Consider the following 22,758-nt stretch of genomic DNA (forward strand, 5'->3'; position numbering starts at 1 on the left):
TGCTCTTCTCTGAACCCGCTCCAGCCCCTCAATATCCTTTCTGAACTGAGGGGCCCAGAACTGAACACAACACTCAAGGTGTGGCCTCCCCAATGCAGAGTCCAGGGGAAGGATCACTTCCCTGGGCCTGCTGGCCACGCTATTTTTGATACAGGCCAGGATCCCCTTGGCCTTCTTGGCCACCTGGGCACACTGTTGACTCATTTCCATCCTCTGGAGAAGCCACAGTTTGGGCAGAGCTCTCCACACTCCATCCCTGCTGGGAAGGGATGGACAGGAGGGAGCATTTCCCAGAGCAACAGGAGTGTTGCATTAGAAAAACCTGTACTAATCCCTGTGCTAATGATCCCCCTCTGCTCCCCTTGACTTCAAAGGGCCTGGGATCACATCTCTAATCTCCTGCAAGTGTTAGCAAACAAAATTACAAGTTTTAACAGTACAGGTTTCAACAAATTCCCCCTCGCCCTCAGCGCAGCAATGGGCTTAAAAATAGATGTAATGAGCAGCTTTGGATCTGCATAAATCCCCTGTGGAGTTCATTAATGATTTCATTTTTGGCAAGACACCATGTCCAACGACAGAGCATTATTAAAAACATACATACACATGTACCTGAAACTGCATTCCTGCAAATGCTGAGGGGCAAAGGGAGGCTGTGCAATTTTGGTTTAGCTTTTAAGTAACATGATTGTAACGGTGTGTAACTGTAAACCCTTTTGTTCTCCAAACTAATTACAGCTCTCTGAGGGATGCTCCAATCTACAATTATTTTTATATTTGAGAAAATGGGATCTGAAATTTTACCACAGAATCCTGGACTGGTTTGGGTTGGAAGGGACTTTAATGACTGTCTCATTCCACTCCTGCCATGGGCAGGGACACCTCCCACCAGCCCAGGTGGCTCCAAGCCCTGTCCAACCTGGCCCTGGACACTCCCAGGGATGGGGCAGCCACAGCTTCTCTGGGCACCTGTGCCAGGGCCTGCCCACCCTCCCAGAGAATTCCTTCCCAAGGCCCCATCTAACCCTGCCCTCTGGCAGAGGGAAGCCATTCCCCCTTGTCCTGGCACTCCAAGCCCTTGTCCAAAGCTCCAGCTCTCCTGGAGCCCCTTTAGGCACTGGAAGGCCATCCCAGAGCCTTCTCCTGTCCAACACCCCCAGCTCTCTCAGCCTGTCCTCACAGCAGAACTGCTGCAGCCCTTGGACCATCTTCTCTGCCTCCTCTGGACTCCCTCCAACCTTTAAGGTTCTGTACTCAACACCAGCAGCTCAGCCCCTGCTGCTCTTTGCTGCCAATCTGCACAGCCCAACAGGAATTATTGCTCTGTGAAGCTCCCATTTCACACCCCACTTGCTGCTGCCTGAAATTCCAGGAATGTGCCTGTTGACAAGGCGAGGTTGGGCATGTCCCACCACCAAACCACCCTCAGGAAATTCCCTCCTGGCTCCTGTGCTGCTGCAGTGAAGGCAAAACTCAAATGCACCATGTCAAAGACAATGTGGTGCCTCCACCTCCTGTTTACTCCTCAGGGGAAAAGGTAAATAGGGTATAAGCAATTCCTTTTTTTTTTTTTTCCAAAAAAAAGTCTAACCTGCCTGAGATGCAGGGAAATCATTTACCTTCTGCCTGTCAGAGCAAGTTATCTGCGTGCTTTATCCATATGAAAAGCACAGCCCAGCAGAATGGATTCACTCTGTCTCCAAAGGACAAAGTTTAAGCTGCAGAGAGAACATGAAAGCCCAGCCATAAACTCCAGGTTTGAAGCAGTGCTCATGTTCCATGGTTAGCCAAAGGAAAGCACAGAAACCCCAAATATTCAAATGCAGGCTGCTAAAGTCTGTTTACCATTTCCTGAAGGATCAGCTCAAAGACAGAATCCTATTCCTTGCCTCCTGTGTATCTGCATTTGGAAATCACTTCATCCATAATGTGTTTATTAAAATAAATAACATGGGCATGTTAATTATGAAGGCAGACTTTTACCTACAGCCTAGGCTGAGCTTTAAGCTTTGAAGTTTCCCTGACTGCCCAGATTTTGTTGGCCCCTCCTAGTTTTAACTGCTGGCAGCAGCAGAACCATAAAACACTGCAAAAAATGCTACAGATTCTCCACCAAAAGCAGTAACACCCCCCTGGAGCAGCTTTTTGAACCCCTTCCAGTAACCTCCTAATGCTGCTTCTCCCTCTGCCCCAAGATCTGCTTCCCAACACTGAGCAACAAGAACAAGCACTTGAGCAGGAACATCCTAATTCCTGGTGGTATGACCTGGGCACACACACCTGGACTGATGTGGCTGAAAATCCAAACTTGCTACTCACTCACAAGCACAAAAAAGGGAGTATTAGTGTTAAAAAAGGGGGCAATTCCAAGAAATGTCAAGTTATAGGGTCTCCCACACCCTTCTGAAAGCAGCCACTCCATATTAGCACCTCCACTAAGTCACAGAGCACCAGTACCAGCAGCTGCTCAGAGAATGCCATCACTGGAGAGATCCAAAGGGCTGCAGTGACCACACCAAAGACACCCAGCCCACTGGGGACACCTCACTTTTGGGGACACCTCACTTTTGGGGACACCTCACTTTTGGGGACCAGGTCAGGCCATCTCAGGTCCTGCCTTCTCAGGACACATTAATGTGCTCCAAAGACAAGTCATTTCATTGCTTTTGTGTAAACTGCCAGAGCAATAAAAACCATCATTAGAGACAAGTTACTGGCTAATCTAATTTTTAAGTATGCACAGCAATCAAGTTTAAATTAATTACAATATCAGATTAAAAGGGGAAGATGGATCATTTCCTGGCACACTCACAAACCCTCTCAGATGACAGTGTGTGTATCTTTGTTTTTAATTATTATTCTTTCAAAGGATTTTGTCAAGCCTTTGTTCTGAGATGCAGGAGAATGGCAGTGACTTGGCCTGGGCTGCTGAGCAGACCCCTCATAGTGGGTGCACCCCCAGACCACCATCCCTGGGCTGTCCCCATGTCCCACTCTCTGCAGACCCACTGTGGTCTGTGGCAGCCTCACTGTGCTCAGGGTTTGCTTCCCCCAATTAGCTGTTTGTCACTGAGTGCTCTGTGCATGGAGCAGATACTGGCAGGGTATTTTTGGCCCCTGATATAGTGACAAAACATAATGAGGCCTTGAGGTGAACAACTGTCCTGGCAGGCAGGCACTAAGACGATGTGCTGTTGAAAGGCTGGAGAGCAATCAGGTTATTTGAATGGGAGGAGATGCTGGACAGGGCATGTGAAGACAGAGAAAACCAGCTCAACTATTCAAATGCCACCCTCCCCCTTCAAGTTGTCAGCTCACTCCTTAAGCAAGGTGTTAATTTGCTATGGGCTGGATTGCCAACAAACCGAATTTTCTTCTTAATTCAAAAGATGCACAGACTTGTCCCACATGCACATATTACCCAGCCCTTTCCAGACAGTGGAACAGCTTGCCAGATGATTATTATCAACATTTAATCACATTACAGTGATTCCCACAAGTCCTGGCCGTGGGCCTGGTGTGCACAGAGGGAAGGGCTGGGCAAACAGGACCAAGGGGGTCCACAGAGTGAACACTTACAGAGTCAGCATTAGATACAGAAGATGGAAAAACAGCCTCATGACCCCAAGAATGCAGCTCTCATTATGCCAAAGGCATGGGAGTGACCTGAGAAGCATGAAGGAAGGGCACAAGTCCTCTCTCCTGCTCTGTGGGCTTCTCCTGGTGTCCAAGAGACTGGTCATGAGCTGGACTCACACCCACCATGCCCACAAACACACCTCACATCACACAGGACAGGGCTCTGCAGAGGAAACCTTCAGGCACCATCATGGTGGTCACCACTACACACATGGTGAGAAGTGGTTCAGACTCATCTGAGTGATCAAATTGGGTTTCACCTCCTCAAACTTTCCATCACAGCCTTCTGCACTTCAGGGAGTGCTACAGCATCAAGTCTTTTAAAGAGTCATAGAATGGTGTGGGTTGGAAGGGACCATCTCATTCCAACCTCCCTGCCATGAGCAGGGACACCTTCCACCAGACCAGGTTGCTCAGAGGCCCAACCCACTGGGCCTTGGGCCCTTGCAGAGAGTCACTTTAAGAAGATACTTATTTTTGTAAAATATTTATGCAGATCCACATAGAGGAAAACACTCTGTAAGATAAGCACTGGTAACTCCACAGCAGAGCTGAGCACTCTCATTTCTTCTCCCTCCAAGTGCAAATTCATGGGTTGCTGATTTGGGCATAAGTTATCTTCAGACCATTGGGACAATACCTGTGCAGGCACAACTGCCAAGTTTCAGGAAGGAAAACTGACCACAGCACAAAGAAAAGCTGTAAGACAAGAAAAACGACCTTTGCAACCCAGAAACACATGAGAGATAATTCAATCCACACAGCCAGCTGGGTTTGCTTTCACCTTTTCAGTGTTCAAGTATGAGCCTCTGTACCCAAGGGTTAGGATTTCTCTTAGAGTCTGGACCAAACATGGTCACAGGGACCTGTCTGTGTGGCCATGGCCATGGGGCTGGCTGCAGATTGGGCACAGGGAGCAGCCCCACAAGCAGCCCCACAGGGATGGTGACGTGCAGTGCCAGGGTGAGCTAAACCCTCTGACCATGGCCAGGCAACTGCTGGTGTATTCCAGGGGCTGTTCAGCCACCTGCAGTCAGACACAACTTCTCAAGTCTCAACAGGAGCCACCAGTGTGCCCAGGTGGCCAAGAAGGCCAATGGGATCCTGGCCTGGATCCAAACTAGCGTGGCCAGCAGGCCCAGGGCAGTGACCCTTCCCCTGGACTCTGCCTTGGGGAGGCCACACCTTGAGTGTTGTGTTCAGTTCTGGGGCCCTCAGTTGAGGCAAGAGATTGAGGGGCTGGAGCGGGGCCAGAGAAGAGCAACGAGGCTGGAGAAGGGACTGGAGCACAAGTGCTGTGGGGAGAGGCTGAGGGAGCTGGGGGTGTTCAGCCTGGAGAAGAGGAGGCTCAGAGGTGACCTCAGCACTGTCTGGAACTGCCTGAAGGGAAGTTCTGGCCAGGTGGGGGTTGGTCTCTTCTCCCAGGCACTCAGCAATAGGACAAGGGGGCACGATGGGCTCAAGCTCTGCCAGGGGAAATTGAAGTTGAAGATGAGAAAAAAATTCTTTGCAGAAAGAGAGTGCTCAGGGATTGGAATGGGCTGCCCAGAGAGGGGGTGGATTCCCCATCCCTGGAGGTTTTTCAGCTGAGCTTGGCCGTGGCACTGAGTGCCATGATCTGGTAAAGGGACTGGAGTTGGACCAAGGGTTGGACTGGATGACCTCGGAGGTCTTTTCCAACCCAATCAATTCTATGATTATGTGATTCTAAGTGTGAACTGGATCCTAGTGAGCTGGTTACTCAAGAACCATGATCTTCACAGCAATCTGGGTAGAGAATTTTCCTGATGGAACCAGGGGGTTTGTCTGGGTGTGGTAAAGGAGGATGTACGTGGTGTTTCAGGATTGCCAGGATTGTTCCTGACCTGTCCTCATCCCTGTGTGAGTTCAGAGAACCTGGTCAGCACCACCTTCCACGCTGCTCTTTCCAAAGCCCTGACAGCTGCCCATTGGTCCATCCACATGGTAAACCTTGCCTAGATCCCAAGGACTCTGGAGGCTGTTTATTCATAGTGACAACCCTCATGTTCATCAACACTCACTTCACAGCGAGTTAGAAACACAAATCTCAAACTCTGGGAATGAATGAAGACCAAGGTCATTCTTCTGCCCTTCTTGATGAAGCAGAGACCACGAGTTCACCCCCTTGCTTCTGTAACTACATAAGACCTGTTTAGACCTCAGGAAGAGCATCAGGAGCACCTAAAGAACAGTTTAGGTACCTCACCTAGATGCAATCAGATGGGAGAGGAAAAATTCCAGCAGTTGTCTCAGAGACTCAGCATCCTTATCAGACTTTCCACCTCTCACAGCTTGAGGTGTCTCACTGCCTCCAATAACCAAAAAACCTGAGGACAAACCACCTTAGGAGAGCAATTCCCTTAATGACAACACTCTCTATGCCACCCCAGGGTGACAGAGAGAGCTGCTGTTTGAAGCTCTGAAGCTGAGCCACCTTTGAGGTTGAGGTGCACAGCAGGTGCTGTGCTGCTGGCACAGCTTCTCATCCTCCCCTCAGGGGCAGCAGGTCCTGCCCAGCACTGAAAAACTCCCAAAATCAGATTTTAATAACCATTTATCTCAGCAACACAATAAGAAGAAAAGAGAAAACCCAACAGTTGTCCCAGGACAGCCCAAACTGGTGCTGAGCTCCCCAAGCAGCTCCCACACCTGCTGAAGGTTCCACAGGCTCCAGGCCTGCAACCCCAGCAATAAAACCCAGGCAGCAGCACTTAAAACAGGGCTCTGCTCATGTGCTTTTGATTTTTAGAATGCTGTTTCTTTTAACAAATGAAGTTTCAGTGCTTATGGGACTAACAACCCAGCAAATGAACTAAGTATTTATTTGGGGCTTTACTGCTCAGCAGACCCATTTCCATGGAGGGTTTTTCCTCAGGACACAGCCTGCCCTGCAGCAGATGGTTTCTATTACAAACCACTCCAATTCCTTTGCCTCTAATTTCCAAAAGTGCCCACTAAGTTGAAGGATTTGGAATTGATACCAAATGCCTGTGGGAGCCTGTTCCTCTCCCCAGGTTCTTCCTCAGGGTCTTCCCCACCTCCTCACCATGCACTGGGCTGACCCAGGTGGCCCCAGTGCTCCAGATCCCCATCCCCTCCTGACCCCACAACCTTTGTGAAAACCCGTGAAGGACCCACAGAAGGGTGACCCACAGAAAGGTTCTCAGAGGGGCTGAGGAAGAAGGTGGTTTGGTCCCTGCTCCAAGGACTGTGTGACTTTTGGATCACTGCAGGTGAGGGGGTAACAGGGGATTTAAGGAGCTCCTCTGGCTGTGAGCAGGAGACAGGAATGAGCCAGGTGGCTCTGGAGAGGTCAGGGCAAGCTGCAAGCATGACTTAAGCCAGGAGTTCAAGTGCCAGGGGAAATCCCGCTGAATAAATGCAGTCTCAGCTCTGGTGGAGTTTGAGTTTTGTTCTCCTAGACTTGGAAGTCCCCACCCTGGCCCCACTCTGAACATCCTTTAGTGAGTCTAGGTCTTCAGCTCCAAATAAAAAGAAGAGTAAGTTTTTTTAGAACAGTATTTTTGGCTTAAAAATCCTTCCCTGGGAGGGTGGGCAGGCCCTGGCACAGGTGCCCAGAGAAGCTGTGGCTGCCCCATCCCTGGGAGTGTCCAAGGCCTGGTTGGACAGGGCTTGGAGCAACCTGGGCTGGTGGAAGGTGTCCTGCCCATGGCAGGGGGTGGAACAAGACGGTTTTTATGGTCCCTTCCAACCCAACCCCTTCTGGGATTCTTCAATTCCAGAATTACAGAAGGAGCCCCTCTCCCACCTCCTGCCTTACTCTCTCAGCATATCTAAGTCAAAGCCATTAACTGCTCTAAAAGGCACTTAAATCAGTTTATCTGCTCCTCTCTTTGCCACTTGGCAAGTACAAATTGCCACTGGCTTTTTCCAACAGCCTCAACACTGTGCAAGGCCCTTTCAGACACACACTTGAGGCCTCTCTCAGCCTGTCATGTCTAGCTGGGAAAACAGTTCATGTTCCATGGAACAACTGGATGCCTTGGACACCAGCAGGCCAGGTGGGGATGGCAGGTGGGGCTGTGCTGTGACCAGGGTGGAGCGGCCCCTCTGCCCTTGTCCAAGCTCTGCCTCTACCTCTCTCCTCTTCTTTTACTCCAGCAATAAAGCTGCAAAATTATCCCCCCTGGGTTTTTTTGCTGTGTTTCAGTTGCTGGTGAGACATCACTCAGGTCACACAGTCCACCTTTGCTGCCCAAAGCCAGGGCAGCAGCCAGAAGGGGAACACAGCAGGACCTGGTGGGACAGGGACCAGCAAAAGGGGCTCAAGCCCCTCTCAGTCACCAAGATCCAGTAGGAATGGCAAAAATGGAATTTTCAGTGATGCCTGGGTGGCTGAGGCTCCAGGGTGTCCCTGGATTTATTCCTGTGACCCTCAACCAGCAGAACACGTCAGTAAATGCTCAGTGTTAACAAGAGTTTGAAGTCAGTGGAGCAATGAAGGACAATGTTGAGCTGGAGCCTAAAGGAGGACAAATCAGGGTCTGCTTGTTATGCTCCCTGAGACTACAAATGCTCTCTCACAACCCCCTCCCCATCCTAAGAACCTCAGTGTCCCTTCATGACCAGGCCCTGCCTTTTCCTTTGGATAATCTCCACTGAGCCATGAGAAAGTTAAACATCACCAGATTAAAGTATCATCTTCACAAAGTCTTCTTTGCCACCACAACGAACGGGGCAGCTCTCACTTGGAAGCTCAATTTCAATTTTTCTGCCTACTCAGACAAATATTATTGCACTCAGGTCACACACTGAAGAGCTTCTTCACATGTTCAGACTTTGTTTTTCTAGGAAAAAAAAAGATGAGACTTTGGAAAGCAACAGCAAGATCTGCCTGTGGTTCTCTGCTCCCATTCCCACACTTTGGAAAGAAACAACTAATTCCTATAATTCATGGACTTTTGTGGGCAGGCTGCATGATAAAATAATATCTGACTTTGTGGGATCATCTTATGTGGAAAAACCATCTGAAATATGTCAGTGGGTGATGAATCATAGAACAGTTTGGGTTGGAAGGGACCTTAAAGATCATCTCATTTCATCCCCTGCCATGGGCAGGAGCACCTTCCACCAGCCCAGGTTGTTCCAAGCCCCTTCCAACCCTTTTGAAGGCCAAAGACATTCTTGTTTGGGGAAGAGTTGAGAACTGGATGAAAAAAAAAAACCCTCTTTGCTTTGGTTTTAAGCAGATATGAACAGCTAAAAAACCCTCCACAAGTCCTACAGACATCCCTGCAAAACTCCTCCTGACATCCAGAGTGCCAAGACTGTGGGATGTGAGACTATGTACAAAAAATGAAATAAAAGGAAAGCATTCTGAAGTCACAGTAGCTGGATGGCCAACAGCCCTTGCTCAGGCTGTGTGGCTGTGCTGAGTGAGGAGACAGCAGGTCCTGCAGAAGGGCCATGGGAGGTGTCCTGGTGGGTCAGAAGCACCGCTGGGCACTTGGGAAGCCTGGACACCCCTGTGCCCACACACCCAGCACAGCTCCACTGGCTCACACACTCTGGAAAGCCAGGCTGGCAGCACAGCCTGGGGGGTGGCTGGCAATGAAGCTCATTTATGGCCTATTCCTACTCTTTTTTTAGATTTTTGAACCCCACAGGCATTGCCACCACAACATCCAGTGACATGGATGAAACCTGGAGAAGAGGAGGCTCAGGGGGCACCTCATCACTCTCTACAGCTCCCTGAAGGGATGTTGTACCCAGGTGGGGGTTGGTCTCTTCTCTCAGGCAACCAGCAGTAGGACAAGAGGGCACAGCTTGAGCTCTGCCAGGGGAGGTTTAGGTTGGATATCAGGAAGAAATTCTTTACAGAGAGAGTGCTCAGGGATTGGAATGGGCTGCCCAGAGAGGGGGTGGATTCCCCATCCCTGGAGGTTTTTAAGATGTGACTGGACGTGGCACTGAGTGCCATGATCTGGTGATCAAAGTGGGGTTGGATCAAGGGTTGGACTTGATGATCTCAGAGGTCTCTTCCAACCCAACTAATTCTATGATTTTATGGTGCTGCTGAGGCTCTGCTGCTCTTGAGGATGGCTGTAGGTGACTCTGTGCTCCCCAGGGTGGCTGGAGGTGACTGTGTGCCCCCCCCCAGGGTGGTTCTGGGTGACTCTGTGCCCCCCAGCGTGGCTGTGGGGCACTCTGTGCTCCCCAGGGTGGCTCGGGGGGGCTCTGTGCCCCCCGGGGTGGCTCGGGGGGGCTCTGTGCCCCCCGGGGTGGCTCGGGGGGGCTCTGTGCCCCCCGGGGTGGCTCGGGGGGGCTCTGTGCCCCCCCCAGCGTGGCTGGAGGTGACTCTGTGTCCCCCAGGGTGGCTCGGGGGCACTCTGTGTCCCCCAGGGTGGCTCGGGGGCACTCTGTGCTCCTCAGACAGTGGGATGTGATGTAAACCCCAGTGCAGGTGTTCCTGCCTGGAACTGGGGCAGCCCAGGCCGTGTTTGCTGCCACACCCTTGGCAGGAAGGCCTTTTGTCCCCTTCCAACCCAAGGGAGGTGTTGTGGAGCTGGAGCCAATCCAGTATGAACACCAAACACATGCACAGATAAATCCTGTGCACGAACCAATTCACTCTGCATAGTTCTATCTGCAGCCATGTTAGCACCTTGGTGTCTACATGGGCCTTGGCTTAAAGTGGGTTAAACCTGCTCCTAGGCTGAGCCTACTTGCAGGATTAGCTCTGCTGAGGTGACAGAGTGCTGGTGCAAACCAGCTGCAAAGGGCCTTGGCCCCTTCCCTGGAATGACATTGCTGTGCTTTTCCAATGGAAATGAAAGGTGTTTGATAAGATAACAAACGCCTGGCAAAGCACACTGAAGTTATGGAAGGGAAAGAATAGCAGGGGAAAAAACCCCTTGTATAAACAGCAAAACAATACAGCTTTATCTAATCTCAGCAACTTATTGCTGCTTGTCTGCCTGTGTGTGCTTTACTGACAAAATAAAACAAATTGAATCAGCTCACACATGATAACATGCTCTTTCCTACCTCATACTAATTGCTTGGCTAATTGATGTTTGTTGAACTTTCTCCATTTCATTGAGTGATTAGGTACAAAGCTAACAGTTGACATCTGTAGGCGCTTAACTGGCGTCTGTAATTACTGTTAATGTTAAATAATTGTTAGTTAATTGAAGTGGTAACTGACTGAATGGAATCCAGATTGTGAAGCAAAAAGAGACCTAGTTAAATAAACATACATTTTCAGAGAAAATAACATTTTATTACGAGGGAGAGACTAACAGAAGGCCAGATATGGGAGGCCTGCAGGATGCTCCGTTCCTGAAATCTCCCCCCAGCCTCCAGCCTGGACTGCCCTCCCTGCAGGTATGTCAAGGCAGGATCTTGGGCACCAAAACACTCCTATCCCAAGAACTTTTCCACGTTATTTTGAACTGATTAGCACAATATTGCAGCCCAACACTGATTTCTTGAGAAGATCAAATACAGGCTAATCTATAAAACAAACATTCCCTCCAGAAGAGATACAATTATGCATCAGTAAATATTGCCATTTTGCTGCTTAAGACTGGAACAGTTTGACTTTGCTAAAATCAACAGCCTTAAATGAACTCCTGGGGGAATACAATCACCAGGTGACCCCAAAAGGTACTTGATACCAGCCCAAGCAGGAAGGGATGCCCAGAGCAACACTTCCAGCTGCCTCCCTCTGCTAGTCTGGGCAAGAAAAGCCACTGCCTACAGGTGCCTGTACTGTGCTTGCTGCTCTCTGCTTCTGTTTTGAGTTACTACCTTAGGAGATACCAGTGATGCCTTGAAAGGCTCCTGTTAGTAAGAGCATAACTTTCAAGATTTACGAATCCAGAAGGTTTTGGATAAGGCTGACTTGGACTTTCACTTGTCCCTGTGGCACAACACATTGCCCAGTAACCTTCTCCTGCAGCTCTGGGATCCCACGGCTCTGGCACCTCCCAGCACTGGGATCCCACGGCTCTGGCACCTCCCAGCACTGGGATCCCACGGCTCTGGCACCTCCCAGCACTGGGATCCCACGGCTCTGGCACCTCCCAGCACTGGGATCCCACGGCTCTGGCACCTCCCAGCACTGGGATCCCACGGCTCTGGCACCTCCCAGCACTGGGATCCCACGGCTCTGGCACCTCCCAGCACTGGGATCCCACGGCTCTGGCACCTCCCAGCACTGGGATCCCACGGCTCTGGCACCTCCCAGCACTGGGATCCCACGGCTCTGGCACCTCCCAGCACTGGGATCCCACGGCTCTGGCACCTCCCAGCACTGGGATCCCACGGCTCTGGCACCTCCCAGCACTGGGATCCCACGGCTCTGGCACCTCCCAGCACTGGGATCCCACGGCTCTGGCACCTCCCAGCACTGGGATCCCACGGCTCTGGCATCCCACGGCTCTGGCACCTCCCAGCACTGGGATCCCACGGCTCTGGCACCTCCCAGCACTGGGATCCCACGGCTCTGGCACCTCCCAGCACTGGGATCCCACGTCTGGTATCCCACACCCCTTCTGACTGCCACAGCCCAGACAAAACGCCATCAGCACACAGAGAAGGGGCATGGAAAGGAAGGGATGGAGAGGAGTGGTTTGTGCTCAGGAGATGAAGCCATAAGGGATGTTATGGAACAAATTCCTTGCTCATACCAAGTCTTCCTGGCACTGAAATAACTCCCTCACTCCTTTGTGTCCCAGAACAAAGCACCATCTCAAGATATTTATCGACCTTTTCCTCTGCCTGACTCAGAAGTTGGAACAAAGTGATGCAGCAGCTCTTCTAACTGAACTCACAGGTACCAGAGACACGGGCCCCCAAATCAGAGGCTTCCTCCAGTGCTCAGTCCCTCGCTAATGAGACACTGAACTTTCACATGGAAAACACTGAAAAGCCATTTGAAACCCACAAAGCAGTGACTCAAAGCCACCACGGGAAAGGCAAGGAGACACCACCATCAGGGTGTCCTCTGGGGAGGGTGAGCCATCAGAACCACCACACAAAGAGACATCTGGTGGGATTCAGCAGTCCCTGAGGTTTGCTGGCCCATCCCCAGATCCCTGCAGTGCTGGGATTGCCCCAGGGATCCAAGAGCAAGCGAGGAAGAAGCATTTCACTGAGAAGAGGCAGCATGAAGGGCCAACACATGCAGACAGCAGCCACCCCATGCCCTGAAAGCTGCACTGACAACACACCCCCAAGTGAGTGAGGATGTTCCATGGACTCCTACAGACCCCTGGAAAGGAGGGAGGCAGCCCCAGCCAGTTCTCTGGCACACTGACCATGCTAACCCTGCACACTGTCTGCACAGCACTGCATCCACTCACATTCCTCAGGGGATGCCATGGGGATGGTTTACAGAAGAGTGAGAGCTCCTCTCCACAGCCAAGGATCTCCTGTGAACTCATCAGCAGGGAAGGAACTGCCAGCTTTAGCTCCCTGCTTGTTTACAGAAACAGATGTTGTGGAGAATCCTCAAGAAACGCTTCCCCACAGACAGACAGGGGGAGAAACAACAACAGGCCTGTTTTTCCAGGGCAGGATATTGCTGCAGAACCACCTAAAAAGCCAGGGCTTGATCCAACTGGTATTTCAGCCCCCAGTGAAGCCTCCTAACCCAGACGCCTTGATCTACCTCCAGCTGAGAGTATAAATATTTTCCTGACAGCTGGTGGTGCCACACAGCAGAAGGATTCATAAAGTTTACATGAACATCCTGTAAACAATTTGAACATAAAAAGCTCTAACAGCCCAATTGTGTTTCTGATCAAAGGCAAACTTCAACATACAGCACAAACGAACTTCACCACTTTGGGACTCATGTCTCCCTCCAGGAAAAGCTGTTTTCCAAGGGTATGTAGGAGGTAGTTACCATAAATGAACTACACAGTTGTAGAATGAGCTGCCTGCTCTGCAGCTTCAGATGTGTCTATTTAAATTATTAAGAGAGAATGGAATTTAACTGTGCTGAGAAGTCATGTCAAAGAAATTCATGAACAAACCCTGTACTTTGGCCTGGAATATGGTGCTGAGGTGACCCTCTCAGAGGGCAAGGGGCAGTTCTGTCCCTTCACAGACACACAGAGCACAAGCAGCAATCCCAGACTGGAAGGGCCAACCTGCAGGGAGGGAGGAAGGGAGGCAGCTGAAGGTGCCAGCCTCTGCCAGCCCTTCTCCAACTCACTTATTCAGATGTTGACAGCTACTCTGTCAAGCATTACCACGGGCCCAGGCCCTTGGGTGCTCATCTCGCAGCACAGCCACCTGGATTCCCATGGGAACCATTTCCCTGGATAATTCAAGCACTGCAAGGTGAGCTGTTCCTTGCCAAGGGATGGAGTGCAGGGCTCCGATTCCCAACCAGGGACAACTCATTTCAGTGGCAGCTGCTGCAGTTCCTGCTCTGGGGACCAAAGCACATCCCTCCCAAATTCCCAGCCCTGCTGCAGACACAGCACAGGCCAGGGGACCTCCAGGAGCAGTGGCAGCACAGAGGTGGGGTGGGAACCCCACAGCCCTTCCCACCACTCAGCTCTGACATGTCCCAGCCCTGAGAGGCCCCAACATCCACTTGCTGCCCCCAAAAGCTCACAGGACCCCTCCAGGGTCAAGCTGGTGTTCCAAAGGCACTCCTGAATGGGAGCTGAGAGACACTCCTTGAGGGGTTTTAGCAGCAAGTCAAGGGAACTTTTGGAGGCATCTCACTTTGCTCAAGGTTTTTTTAATTCTTAGCGTCTTCTAAGGAAGGGATTGTCCCACATTACACATCAATCCATCACTCCTTGAGCTCATCTTCAGCCTTGAAGCCCACAACTAAATGACAGAAAGGGGACAAAATGTGCATACAAGCCCTAAAATGCTTCAGGATTTCCACCTGCTCTGCAAATACACTATTTGTGTAATTTCTGCTACCTCAGTTATAAATATTTCTGAAAAAGGGCAAAAAAAGAAGTGACAAGGGAAAACAAAGCAGTGTGTGAGACATGGGTGGGACATCCAGGAGCTGTGCACACTGCCAGCCTGCCCAGCCCTCCCAGCCTGGCAGCTCAGCAGCTTTCAGCATGATTTACCCAGGGCAAATCTGACCTTTCTTATGAGTGACTTTTATTGCTCTTGGCAAAAGCAGCCGTGGACATCACGGTGGGGAAGAACTGGCTTGGAAGCAAACAGAGTGAAGTGCAGAGAGGGAACTTGAACTCGGAATACATCAAACTGACAGCCCCCAGGCAGCCCCGGCGTCCCCAGGGCACACACTTGGAGAAGGCAAAGCCTCCCCAGCAGGGCGAGAGCCCTGCACCTGCCTGCCAGCAATTACTGACATTATCTCCAAACAGGGCAGCTTTGCTCAGGCTCTTTTCCTGATATTTAGGAGTTTGAATGCTAATCCCTTTGACAAAACTGTCCCCTATGCTTTTTCTGTCCTCTTTCCCCTTAATCTCTTTCTCCCAGTGGAAAAAAAAGAGAAGAAGAAGAAAAAAAAAAGAAAATACCAGCCAGCCTAGTTTGGCCGCACCTGGATTTGCATTGATTCCTCCCTTGTCATTCATGTTACCAACAGGAATTAGCATATGGCTTTAAGGGGAAACTCAGGAGGAGAAAAGAAAGATGCCATTTTGATGGAAATAAGGGGCAAAGGAATAATCTACCATCAACTAAAAAGCTTATTTGTGTACGGTTTCCCAAGCAAAGCTTCGAAAAGCCCATGTTGATTTTAGGCTACACAAAGAAACCCTAATCCTTTCAAGGGAACTAAATCACCAAAGAAAAGTAGCTCGGAAGAAAAGGCTCCCTGTCAAGCATGGGTATTCACATCCAAAGGGATGCCACGAACCAAGCTCCGTAAGTAAACAGAAATAAGAATGTGGGAAATGTGTTTGAGGCAAAAAAGAAAAGCAAAGGAAGAGGAAGAGGGGCCTGCTCTTCATCAGGCACCTCCTGGGGAGGAGAGGAGCCCCTCACCCCGGTTACAGGAATGTGGATTCACGGCTGCTCCTGCCCTGGCCCAGCCCCAAGAAAGGGCTGCTCAAATGCCAAAGCTTTTTACAGCAAATTAGCAATATAAAGACGCAGTCACATGTAGTTTGGGGGCCTGGGGTCACTCCAGACACGCAGATCTTCCCTTCTAATGGCTCTGCCACCTATTCTCCGCCTCCAGAGGGGCTGGGGAACCTGTAAGTGCCATTAATCACAAAGGACAGATCTGCTTGCCAAGTGAGATAACCTCGTTAGGCCACAGAAAGAATCCAGACTGTACTTCCAAAGGATGCTACTACAGGAAAACCAGGACTGTGGGGCCGTAACGCAATTAAATGCAGGTATAATTCAATCTGCAGCAGGAGACTTCAGAAGCAGCAGCGGAGCAGCGTGGGAATCCCAAAGGTAACGGGGTCACGGGCTGTCCCCAGATAAACCGCTGCAGCCTCGGGGAGTGAGCACAGCAAAGCACCGCAACGAGCCGCTGCCGGAACACCCGAACCCGGGGACGGCACACGGGGCAAACACCGAGCAAATCCACCAACACGGACCCGAATTTCCAACCAGCCAAACCTGCCTCTTCTCATGCAAAGCGAGTGCCACGGCCCGAACCCCAGTCAGCAAAGATCCCGGGTGCACTGGGAAGCTCAGCCCTCCCTGCGCTGCCCCGGAGAAACAGGGCAGGGGGGTTGTAAAAACCAGGCACACCTGCAAGGCTTTGAATCACCCTCCCTTGCACAACTCGTGCCTGGAGCTGCTCCCTCCACCCTCCCTGCAAAAACACCGACCAAATCAAAGATAATGAAAAGCAGAGGATGCCCAAAGCCTCTCCAATGATGCCGCTCCAGGCCCAGCTCACTGGTGCTGATTTAGGGCAAATTTTCCCTTAATGGACTATTATATCATTAGCCACTCTCTCTTTGGATTGCTGTTTGGAAGAAATTAATGGGATACTGAATATTTAAATGTGGCCCTCTATATCATTTATTAACTCTACAGAAAGCACACAGCACAGTAAGCCATGGTTTATGACTATTATCCTGTGAATACTAAACGTTGGCTGGTTATTACTGTCAGCAGTGCAAATTGGCTATTCATAATTCCACGTCTATCATGGAGCTGATGAGTAACAATCAAGTTAAAACATTTTGAAAACTCTTACAGTTATTTAAATGAGCTTAAATTAAAGCCATTTGTAAAATAAACTATTCCCTAATATTGTTATTTAAATTAATTCTGACCTGGCAGGCAATGCATTATTTAAAGCCTGTATTTTATATTAAGCAAAGCAATTACCAAGCATACAGAACACGCCTGAAACCCAGAGAAACATAAAAAGCACTAACAAGCTGATTGCGACATTTCTGCAAGACAAGTTACATTTCATCTCCCATTGAAATTGCCATGAAAAGAAACGCGTGGGGAAAGGGGGGAAAAAAAAATCTGTTTGGGATGTGAATTGCAGCCTTACCTTTATTTGTGACAGCGTTGAACAGTTTCTCAGAGCTGGCATCAGATGCCTGAAAGACCAATAAAAAACAAAAAAAACAGAGTTACATTTTGTAGCAGTGACAGATTTCCAAAGGCACGGCGGAGTGTTTATTTATACTGGGGCAGAGCGCGGTGTATTTTAGGGAGAGACACGGCGAGCCCGTCCGGGAGCGCTGGGAGCGGCCGCTCCATCAGGGGGTGCTGTTTGGCTGTGCTTGGCCGCCCTGCAGTGCAGACATCGCCTTGCAAAGCTGCTATTTCCGAAAGAAACGGGGCTTTTCTTCAACATTTGCTGCACAGAAACGGCATCTTTGTACTGGTGTTATCCAATATGTTCCGACACTGATCTGGCGATGGAGAAGAGTCATGGTTTGGAATCAGACAGCCCAGATTCGGGAATTTCCAGACCTGCGGATTTCCTAATTATTTTTTAAAGTACTTTTGGGGATCCCTACCGTGGCAACATTCGATTTTTACCACCTTCAAAGCAATGCTGGTAACTTAGCTTAGCGATTTCATAAATTGCTGCTACCAACTCTTTGAAAAATAAAGAGTATGTTCGTATTTAGGATCGGCATTTCCACGTCAGATTAACTGACTCGACACCAGGCTCCCTGTAAACTAATAAACCTTTTATTTTTCATCAAGCCACCCTTATCCATGGAGGATTTTCCTCCTAATATTGTGCTTGTACCCCGTCTGCTCCTGGTGGTTCATGTGCCAACGTGCCAGTTCTGCTCTCTGCCCACTGTGAAAAACCTTCCTTTGGTTTCACACAAAACCCTCCAGCTCTCCTTTATGGAAACTCAAACCCCACAAAACCAGCCAGGGAAGGAAACACAAAAATGTTCATTTTACAAACAGCCTGAGCCCAAAAGCACCAAGCCCTGAGTTCCTGCAGTTGTGTTGTGTGAATACATCCAGTTACAGCCTAAACTTCCCCCACTCTGCACCCAGAAATGCTGTTTAATTCAGAACTGGAGTTTGGATCCAGCCCATGACAGACAGGCTGCTTTTGGAAAACATGGAAAACGTGCTCAGCAACCAAAGACTGCAAAAACAGGGTTAAAACGCAGCACTCGAGAAAGATTTTAAGTTTTTTTCTACAAACTGTTTTCTTGCTGGATTCAGGAGAAATAATTAAAACCACTGTTTGGAAAGCAGGCTGTGGGGGGTTTTCATTAAAGGGAAGGAATTTCTCGATTCAAACCCAGATAAAAACCATCAGACAAGCAACATACATGTTCTCTATATCGACTGAACTAAAAACTTCGCTGTGAAACTCCCAATAAATAAGTAGACACGGCTCAGACTGTGCATTGCAGTGTAGTAATACACTGAAATAATTTGCCCTCAGACAAGATTTCTCTGATTAATTATTAAAAATAGCTTTATTCTTATTCAGACTTCTAGACAGATTTTACCAGATTACCGGCTGGCTTATTTTAAAAGCCGAGCTGGTGCATTTCGTCTCGATTAAATACCTTGTAAACACTGGATTTATTACCCAATGATGGATTTATTATTCAGTGACGACTTTCTCTAAATTAATGAAAACATGTGAATAATGCACAAATTGAAGAGATCGAGAGGCCATGTGCTTGAAGGAGCAGCCCAGTATTAGTCCAGCAAGAGCTCAGTGCTTTCCTGCCCTCGCCAATAATCTTTCCCAGAGAATTTCAGCTGTTCTTGTCTTTTCAAATGCAGCTTCTCTCTGAAGTCAAAACTCTCCGAATCAGCCTCCCTCTTTTTACAAAGAAAATCCAATATTAAAACCAAAAAAACTTCTTCCAGTTTCAGCTATTACTTTATTTTACTATTTCAAAACAAAACAGCCCAGGGAAGCCCCAAGTTTCCTATTCACTTGATTTTCCCAAACACTACAAAGAGGAAACCATCTTTTTAAGAAGTTTGCTCTAACACCAAGTGTAACCCAACAGACTGTTTTTAAGTCATGATTTCTCTGGTGAAATCTTTTCCTGTGCTCTCACAAACGGTGCTGTGACCCCTGGAAGGGACACAGCTTGGCAATAACGTGGTGGCCAACACAGCCCGCCCGGGGATCGCTCCGGAGCAGCCCGGGAGCCGATTATTCTTACAACATACACACAAAAGGAATAATTTTACAAAGACAAATCTCGCCCGAGACCGGATCTCATTTTGCATTACTGAACACACACAACCGAGTGGGAGAACAACTTGAAACAATCCCATTGCCTGTGCTACCATAAAAATAACCCAAACCCAAACGGGGGCTTCAACCGCGACATGGAACTTTGCCTGCCTGTTTCGTTACTTAAAAATTGGGGTTTAAATACAAAATAGCAATTAGGGTGATGTACCAGTGATAGAGGCAATACAATCTCTGCCAGCAGACAGTGTATCCATTTCCATACACCTACTATTTTTCCACAGTCAGGCAGTCGCACCACACAACAACGCTAAAGGAACAAAAAGCCAGATTAATTTAAAAATCCACAACAACTCAGCACTCGCCGGGAAGGATGAAATTCAGTGCCTGTGCAGTGCTGACCTCAGCCCTGCTCGGTCCTGACAGGGATTTGTGCAGACAACAAAGTGCCTTTATGTCCACGGTGGGTGCGATGTGGCCAAACCTGGATGTTCAGGCGGCGGAGGGCTCGGCTATCCCTTCCCTTGCACCAGCCGAGTGCAACTCCCTCTTCATGGCCCTTTATCCTGCTCTTTCCCGGTCTGGAGCTGCAGATGGGCAGACTCTGCCTGCTGGCCCCGCGACATTCGGGGACAGCGCCGGCTCGGGCGCCCCGGGCTGTCCGGGGGGTTCTGCCCTCCGAGCCCCCCTCGGTTTCGGGGTCTCCTCCGCGGCTGCTGCACAGGCAGAGCCGGAGCTGGTGACACACAGTTCCCTTCCTCGCACTCCGGCCCTTTTCCCTTACAAATCCCCTTGTTACCAAGCGCAGCTTAATCCTTTTCACCGCGAAATGAAACAAGTCAGCAATCCTCGGGCTAAAAAAACCCCAACGAACCACACAGAAGGAAAAAAAAATGACCTAAAGACTATTTTTCCCCTCACCAAGGAATGCGCTGCCATTCAAGGGGATGTATGACTAAAATATTTCCTGTCCAGACAGCACAGCCTGACTCATTCCTGGCACGGCACGGCCCCGCCGCGGCACTTGCAGCGGCCCCGCACCTGCCCGCGGATCCAGCGCAGCCCTCCGCGTGTGCCACCCCGTGCGGGGTGCCCGGGACAGGCGGCCGCTCCCTCCTTCCCTCCATCCCTCCCTCCCTCCCTCCGCGGGGGTCCCGCTCGGAGCCGGGCCGAGCCCCGCGGCCGCTGCCCCGTTACCTGCGGCGGTGCGGGGGCTCGGCAGGCCGGCAGCCCCGCGGCTCATGGCGGTGCGGGAGGGGCGGGCGTGTGCGGGAGCTCCGATCCCGGCGCGGCTCTCAGCGTTCCGCGGCCAAACCCCAACTAATCCTCCGAGGGGCACGAACTCCGGGGCCCGGCAGCGCGGGCCGCCGGGCGGGCATCCTTCCCGGGCCGCCCACCGCCTTCCCCCGCTCCCGCAAGATGGATCCGGGAGGAGCGAGCCGGAGCGGGGCGTGCGGGGCTGTGCGGGGAGCGCGGCGGGCGCGGGGCTGGAGCGCTACACGAGCGGCAGCAGGACAAAGAAAACCATGTGCGGCGGCGGCCGGGGCAGCGGCGGCACCTCCGGGTGCGGGGCGGTGCGGGGCGGTGCGGCCGCAGCGCCTCCTCCCTCCCTCCGCAGCTCCAGCACCGGCGGCAGCGCGTCCCTTCCTTCGGGCGGCTTTTGGGGTTTTCTTCCGCTGTTTAGGTTTTTTTTCGGGGGGGAGGTGGGAGGATGGTGATTGTTTTTGTTTGGGTTAAAAAGTCATGCCCGTCCTCTCCAGAGCCAAGGCGAGCTCCCTTCGGGCGCCGTCCCTGCCGCCGCGGCCGCGCTCAGGTGAATTCCATCGGGGAGAGGCAGCGGCGCGGCCCCGGCTCCTCCAGCCTCGCAAGCCTGTAATCCCCGCGGGGGCGGCCGCTCCGCGCTGCTCCGCCCGCCCGGGATGCGGGACGCGGGACGCGGGACGCGGGACGCGGGACGCGGGACGCGGGACGCGGGATGCGGTCTCGGCCGTACCCCTCTCGCCGCCCGCGCTCGCTCCGCACTGCGCGGCGCTCCCGGAGCCGCTTCCCAGCTCCGCTTCCCAGCGCCCGCCGGCTCCGCCCTCCGCGTCCGCCCCGCCCCGCGCTCCGCCGGGTCCCCGCGGCGGGGGCGGCCGGCCCGGGGTGGCGGAGCCTGCGGGAGCTGCGCGGGACGCGGAGCCTGCGGGGCCACGTCTCGGCGGGGTGCGAAGGGACCCGCGCCGGAGCCAGAGCCGGAGCCGGAGCCGGGCGGTCCCCGCTGCCCCCGGGATGGCGGCACACACCACATGAGCATCAATCGCTGAAGCTCCACGAGCATCAGTCGCTAAAGCTCCGCGGGAGGAAACAGGATCGAAAACATCGTATTGCATCTAGCAATTGTTTGTTTGTTTGTTTTCTAATGGAAATATATATATATATATTTTAAGTGGGACAAAAAAGCGATGTCCCCGGGTGGCCTGACGGGGGCCCTCGGCTGCTCGCTGAGTTGTGGTGCCCCCCGAGCGCCCCCCGCGCACTCTCCCCTGGCTGCTCCAGCACCGAGGGTGGCTGTGGACGGGCAGGGGGTTTCCTACGCGCTGTAGGTTTTCTGTAAGCGCCGCATACATTAGTGAGAGCCGCGACGGAGCTTAAACGCACCGATACACCGTGATACAAACGATCGTGCACTGGAGTGCAGCACTTGGAGACAAATGGTGTTCCCTGGGAAGACGAGAGGCAGTTCTGGCATTGGCACGGTAGCCCCATAAGGGCGAGATGTTTCCTGGAAGAGGGTTAAGGTGCTGAGAGAGGACTTGTGGGCTCATGAGGCCTTGCCCAGAGGGTGTTTTCAAGCATCAAATCTTGAAAATGGGTTTCAAACCAATACTGGGCTAGGAGTGCTAGTGGAATTAAACTCCTCTGGGTTCCACTTGTATTTGAGTTAAATCCTCAGCAATAGGGTTGATGAGCCCAGCTCACCCAACCCCTGCACAGAGCTCGGCCTGGAGGAGCTGCCTCTCCAAAGGAAAAGATGGGGACTGCCTACACCAGCCAGGAAACGAGAGCAGAGCAGGAGCTGTGGGTGCCTGGTGGGCCTCACCTGAGCCAGGAGAAGAGCTACACACCCAGAATCCTACAGGAGCTTGGGAAGACACACTTATGTCCTGGTCTGCTCCAAGCTCCCCTTGGGGATGGGGATGATGTGAGATGATGAGGGACTGCCCTTCTCCAGGCCTTCAGGCACCGAGGGGTGTGTGTGGCTCTGAGCTCTCCCCAGGCAGTGCCACAGTGACCAGGGGATGGCCACGCTGTGAGCGGAACGAGGGAAGCGTGGTCTGACTGTCCACACAAGCACCAGGGCCATACTTAAGGAAAAACTCCTAAGAACACCTTCCTACCTGCTACTGATGTAGAACTACAGGACTTTATGGAAGTATTTCCCATTTGTTCCTTGTTCCATCACTGTATGATCCATGCAAGAACAGTTTTCCCCCTCAGCAGCTTCTCCAAGACTCTTTGTT

General features: G+C 51.3%; 1 protein-coding gene across 1 annotated transcript in view; it reads right to left on the bottom strand.

Moving 5' to 3' along the window:
- The window catches only part of AUTS2 (activator of transcription and developmental regulator AUTS2), a 573,438-nt gene that overhangs the window by 64,257 nt on the left and 486,423 nt on the right, over positions 1 to 22,758 (bottom strand). Inside the window, exon 5 of the mRNA XM_071575035.1 lies at positions 17,108 to 17,156. Coding sequence (XP_071431136.1) covers positions 17,108 to 17,156 — 49 coding nt within the window. The remainder of the gene's footprint in view (positions 1 to 17,107; positions 17,157 to 22,758) is intronic.

This window comes from Pithys albifrons, chromosome 21, assembly GCF_047495875.1.
Source record: "Pithys albifrons albifrons isolate INPA30051 chromosome 21, PitAlb_v1, whole genome shotgun sequence".
Lineage (NCBI taxonomy): Eukaryota > Metazoa > Chordata > Aves > Passeriformes > Thamnophilidae > Pithys > Pithys albifrons.